Source organism: Pteropus vampyrus, unplaced genomic scaffold (genome assembly GCF_000151845.1).
Source record: "Pteropus vampyrus isolate Shadow unplaced genomic scaffold, Pvam_2.0 Scaffold116, whole genome shotgun sequence".
Taxonomy (NCBI): domain Eukaryota; kingdom Metazoa; phylum Chordata; class Mammalia; order Chiroptera; family Pteropodidae; genus Pteropus; species Pteropus vampyrus.
In genome coordinates, this window is record NW_011888897.1 from 848,917 (window position 1) to 855,438 (window position 6,522).

The 6,522-nt window shown below is 34.5% G+C and overlaps 1 protein-coding gene across 1 annotated transcript in view; it reads right to left on the reverse strand.

Moving 5' to 3' along the window:
- The window catches only part of KLRG1 (killer cell lectin like receptor G1), a 15,699-nt gene extending 14,010 nt beyond the window's left edge, over positions 1–1,689 (reverse strand). The window contains exon 1 of the mRNA XM_011365763.2: positions 1,552–1,689. Within this exon, the coding sequence (XP_011364065.1) occupies positions 1,552–1,684 (133 nt within the window). The 5' untranslated portion in view covers positions 1,685–1,689. The remainder of the gene's footprint in view (positions 1–1,551) is intronic.
- Between the last annotated feature and the right edge of the window lie 4,833 nt (positions 1,690–6,522).

The window sequence follows — 6,522 nt, forward strand, 5'->3', positions numbered from 1 at the left end:
TGTTAAGCAAAATAAAAAAAGATATCAAAATATACTTGTATTTGTGTAAAGACAATCTAATTTTAAAAATTAAGTAAAACAAAGTTTTAAAATTTCTTTTTTCCTTTTTTATTTATTTATTTTTTAATTGAAGAAATGATTTAAATTTTTTTTCTTTTTTTTTTCTTTTCCCCCGCTACCGCCTTCCTCCCCCTCCCTGTTACCATCTGGCAACTACTAGTTTAAAATTTGTTTTAAAAATATATATATTAAAAGCCACTTAGTAAAGTACATAGAGTCAGCATAGAAAGGTAAAAATGTATCAAATAGTAATAATGATGATTGTCATGTTTTAAAATTATTAGTGATTTTGATTTTCTTATATCTGGACACTTAGTTTCCCTATTTTCTATAATGAACATGTAATTCTTTCATTAAAAGATTTTTAATGTCACTTTAGAGATCCTAATCTATTTTCCCATTTCCGAGTAGAGTACCCTGGAAAACTGGGGTAAGAATAAACACACTGGCAGTAAATAAGAATGTACAATGTGCACTGTATATAAATTTAAAAAATGCTTGCCTAGAAATCAAATAATTATACTCAACTTTCAACTTATCACAGTTGTGTGACCTTGCACTTATACTTTAAAATGCACATTCTTTTTGACTTAATATTTCTATTGGTTAAAAATTAACACAGACATAATCCAAAAGAAGGAAAATTATACACAAATAAAAATGTCCAATGCTATATAATTTATGATAATAGAAATCTAAATGTTTGTGTATACTGGATTGATTTAACAAATTATAACATTTTAAAGGACAACATTAAAATTATAATAATAAGATTATGCAGTAAAAATGGAGAAAGCTTCTGGAGCTACCCTAAAAAAAACATACCTTATGAGAGTTTACTGTTTAAGATATAAAATCAAATATTAACTTTGGTGCTTATGCTATTATCTGCCTGTCTCATAAAGTGTTCTCTCAGGGCTCTATGTAGAAGTAGTTCGTTTCCTCTTCAAATACCCAAAGAGTCACAGGGACTTCTTATCTGTGGCATTCTTGATAGCCCTGTCACATTCTGGTACAACACTGTGGAGGGAAAGACCTAAATATGAGAATCAATTTCTTTTCTGATAAAATATTACTATTACCCATTAGCAAAATTATTGTTGCCCTTCTCATTTCATATCCATAAAAACTGAGCTACCTCGTATTTAAACAGCTGGTTTACTCCAAACTCTACTAAAGAGATAACATGCTCCCAATGAAGTTCTTGCTTTAGTACAGGAACAATAAAGAATAACAGAACTGCTGACAGCCGGGGTTTCCTAGATGAGATCGTAGACATGAATCGTTAGAATTTACCTGAGACCTAAGATCAGACCTGGACCATATACCAGGTTTTCATATCCAACTCTGGACTTCAAACTAAACCTAAAGTATTCCCTCAAATGACCCTCAAGTTTTCTGTATCCTCTACTCCAAGTGTATTCTGCCATCCTTTCATCTTTTAGCCTCGGTAACTAAACACAGTTTTCCATACTAACTTGGTCGACTCACCTTTTTGTTGTGGTCTGTAGTCACTCTGGGTTTGGGGTGCAGCAGACAATTCTAATGGAGAATAAATAGTATTGTCAATCATCTCCATCTCTTTCGCTTGAGAGAATAAAATTACAGTAGTGCGAGGAAACATGTACCAGTGAGGAAACAGCCCAATCTGTCAACTGCGAGCAGGAAACTTGAAGGTTTGTTTAAAAAAAAAAAAAAAAAAAGTGGTCCAGCATGACAAAAACAAAAAAAATTTTTCAGGAAATGATTCAAATTCTGGGGCCGCTTATAGAAATTAATATTGTCAACTGTGATTTTTTTTTTTTTTTTTTGCCTCACAACATTCTCTAGATGCTCAATACATACATACTAAATTGATTTCCCATCTCATCTAATTCTATTGAGCAAATAAAAGTTGCTCTTCAATCAGAAATTTCCATTATGGAAACTGGAATAAAAATGAAAATAGTTCTTATCGATGAATTTATCTCAGGTTTTGTATTTGCTTCATTTCCTTTTGAGAAAATAGATGCATGCCAAATGGGATGAATTTCATTGTTTTTTGGACCTTTTGGGTAGTGATATGTAGTAGAAAAATGCACTGCTGGCTGCATGTGCCTGGAAGCATGGGAAAAATGGTATATGTTTTGTGAATATTTTGTGCCCCTATGTTCTTTAAAACATTCTCCCAATTGTGCTCTAATCTTTACCATCCACAGCATCAGAAATTCCACTAAATTTCTCTCCTGTGCTCTTATTTTTATATGCAGAGAACTAAAAAGGGAACACGTTAAATAAATACATACCAAAGTGTTAGTAATTTATTTCTAATGGGTGAATATTAATAAAAAGTTAAAAACAGAAAGGGAATTGAAATTCTAAGAATAGATAAGGTCACCAACATAGAAGGTATAAAGATAGAAAAGAGGGGAAAGAGGAAAAAACGAGAGAGTATATTAATAAAAACTAATATAGTTGTTTCTAGCCATGACAGAGCAGTACTGGATTTAACCACCAGCCAAAAAGCTATACATGATGAAATACCTGAAGCAACTGCTTTCAAGCAGAGAACACAGACGACACTGTAATCCTTGAGTGCTATGATCACCCTTGCTTTCTACCACGGCCACTTTCTGGCACAAAGCAGGAGAATGAATACGAAACAGAATAGCAGTTTTACTAAGCCAACGAGGCAGAAACCCAAGTTTTGAGTGGCTTATGTGGCTGGAATTCGAAGGGCAGGGTAACTGACAAGAAAGAGCTGCATAGAGAGAGACATCCAGAAGACTGCATATGAATTCACCGTAGGCCCTTGGCTAAGAGCTAGGCTGCACAGAAAGAGGACATGATTCTGCAAGTCTTAGCTGAGATGGCCTCTTGCAGGGCTGACAGCTGAATAGGTGAGACTAGAGGTGGTGCAATACTAACCAGCATGAACAAAACAAAGCCTGACAGAACCCAAAAGATCCGCCAGTAATTTAACTGCTTATGAGAATAAATTGTGATGCCCTTAAAAAAAGACAACGTGAACAAAATGTGCTCTATAAATACAATGGAACATTTATTATCAGCCTTAAAAAGAAAGGAAATCACGTCACATCCTACAACACAGATGAAGAAATTATGCTAAATGAAACAAGCTGAATCATGAAAAGGCAAATATTCTCTGATTCCACTGAGATATCTGAAGTAGTCAAATTCCTAGAAACAGAAAATAAAATGGTGCTGAAGAGGAGAAATGGAGAGTTTTTAATGATTATAGAGTTTTAGTTTTCCAAGATGAAAAAACATCTGGAGATCTGTTGTACAACACTGTGAATATACTTGCATTAGTCTGTTTAAGCTGCCATAACAAAACGCCATAGACTGGGTGGCCTAAATAACAGCAATTTGTTTTCTCACAGTCTGGATCTGAAGTCCAAGATTAGGGTGCCTGCAGGATTGGTGTCTGGTAAGAACTCCCTCCTGCAGCAACCACCTTCTCTGTGATCTCATATGGCCTTTCCTCAGTGCATGTGAGAGGGGAGAGAGAGAGAGTGAGCTCTCTGGTGTCTCCTCTTACAAGGACACAAATCCTATCAGATCAGGACCCACTATAATGAGTAATTTAACTTTAATTACTTCCTTAAAGACCCCATGTCTAAATACAGCCAACCGGAGGTTAGGGCTTCAACAGACACATCTCAGCTAGGACTTGCAGAATCGTGTCCTCTGTTAGGGCTTCAACAGACATATTTTGAGGGGCGTCCATACTGTGGGAGAGGACACAAATATTCATTACATCACAATACTTAATACTACTGAACTGTACACTTAAAAATGGTATAAGATAGTTTTAAAAAGAAAAAAAAAAGAGGAAGGCAACATAGGAACCAGAGCTCCTTGAGGAAATGATTAATTCTGGAGCCAGGGCCGGTGAAATGTAAAATGAACCTGGTGAATCTTTTAGGCTTTTAGTGCTAGAAAATAAGGAAGTAGTCAAAAACAAAAACAAAAAAGATAAAAGCAGTCAGAAGGACACAGGAACCAAATGAAAAATCTCCCGATGGCCAAATATGAAACAATTAGAACAACAAAATGAATCATAGTACTAGATTATAAATCAGGAATTTTAAAAATCTGGTTCCATATTGACTTATTTTTATTTATTTTTGAGACCATATGGTCCCTAACTTACGCTGGTTCAACTTACAATTTTTCAACTTTACAATGGTGCAAAAGCAATATACATTCAGTAGAAATTGTACTTCAAATTTTGATCTTTCCCCAGCTAGAGACATGTAGTATGACACGCCTCTGCGAAGCTGGGCAGCAGCAGTAAGCTGTAGCTTCCAGCCAGCCATGCGATCGATAGTGAGGGTAAACACTCAACAGTTTACAGTACATTCATTGTGTTCGGAGCACATTCAAGATAGGCTAAGGTAAGCTATGATATTCAGTAGGTATATTAAATGCATTTTCGACTTACAGTATTTTCGACTTACAGTGGGTTAACCAGGATGTAATCCCATTGTAAATCGAGGAGCATTTGTACATATTTAACATATACTACATGAATGTTTTGATACATGTATATATTGTGAATTGACTACCACAATCAAACTAATCATCATATCCATCACCTCCAATAGTTATTATTTTTGTTTGTGTGTGGTGTGGTGAAAACACTTGAAATCTCTTAGCAATTTTGAAGTATATATTATTATTAACTTATTGTCACCATGCTGTACATTAGGTCTCCAGAACTTAATTCATGTCATAACTGAAAGTTTATACCCTTTGATCACTATCTCCCCATTTTCCCCAACCCTCGGCCTCTGTTAACAACCTTTCTACTCAAACTTTGAGTTCATTTTTTTTTTTCAGGTTTCACATAGTGAGATCGCGCAAAATTTGTTTTCGTATTTGGCTTATTTCACTTAGATAATGTCCTCCAGGTTCATAATGGAAGGATTTTTTTGTAAATGTTGTAAATGGCAGAATTTCTTTTTAAGGCTGGACAATTTTCTATTCTCTCTATATATACATACATATGTGTGTATGTGTATATATATATTTGTGTGTGTGTGTATGACATTTTAACCATTCACCTGCCAACAGATACTAAGGTTGTTTCTATATCGTGGTTATTATGAATAATGCTGCAAAGAACATGGCAGTGCAGATATCTCTTTAAAATACTGATTTTAAATCGTATAGTAGTTCTAGATCATATAGTAGTTCTATTTTTAATATTTTGAGGGATGTCCATACCGTTTTCCATAGTGGCTGTAGCAATTTACATTCATATTTATTTTATTGTTTCCTTTGCTGTGCAGAAACAATTTAATTTATTATACTCCCACTTTTTTATTTTTGCTTTTGTTTTCTGTGCTTTTGGTGTACATTCCAAAAATTTATTGCCAAGGCCAATGTCAAGGAGCTTTTCCTCTATATTTTCTACTAGGACTTTCATGCTTTCAGGTCTTTCCCTTAAATCTTTAATCTATTTTGAGCTGTTTTTGTGCATGGAGCATGAAAACAGTACGATTTCATTCTTTTGCATGTGGATATATAGTTTTCCCAACATCATTTATTTAAGAGATTATCCTTTCCCCATTGTATATCCTTGATGCCCTTGCCAGAAATTAGTTGGCTGTATACACGTGGGAAATGAAATAATGCAGGCAAAATGAAACTGTTCTTCTTATCCTTACGTGGTTATTCTCAACTTTTTGCTCCACTGTGTTCCTGATACTTCTTAAGTGGACCTCTGACATCTCTCAAGGCTACTTTTATTAACGGATAGATGTCTTACCATTGTTCTTTGTCAGAGAACAGAGGCTGAGGTCTCATGCTGATGTCACTCCTCTGAGTCCATACTGACTTAAATAAATGATTAAATAAATAAATAAATGAGAGAGAAGTTATAAATCTTCCTTACAGAGGTTCCAAATAATATATGCAGATGCTCATACCTCATGATGTGTAATTTAATTCTTCCCTTGAGTGTTGGTAAGACTTAGCAGCTCACTTTTAAAGAATAATGTATAAATAGGAGAAATAGCAACTACACAGCTGAGAAATCTAGCAAACACAACATCAACCACATAAAAAGGGCTAACCATGTGAACCACCGGTGATAAGTCTAGTTGATATCATGTATCTCCAATATGCCATGATAAAGGCACCTAACCACAGTGGTATATTTTAGCAAACCCCATTACCTCAGTCTAAACGTGAAAAAAAGAAAATCAGATAACTTCAAATTGAAAGGTATTCTACTAATATCTTTAAATATGCCAAGGTCATGAAAAATAAGGAAATACTGAGACAATATTACAGACCAGAGATGACTAATATGAAATTTGAAATGCAAGGTAGAATCCTGGATTAGATCTTGGAACAGAAAAAGGATATTAGTGGAAAATTGATGAAATCAAAGAAAACCTGGAGTTAGTTTATAATAATGTAGCAGTATTTATTTCTTAGTTTTGACTAATG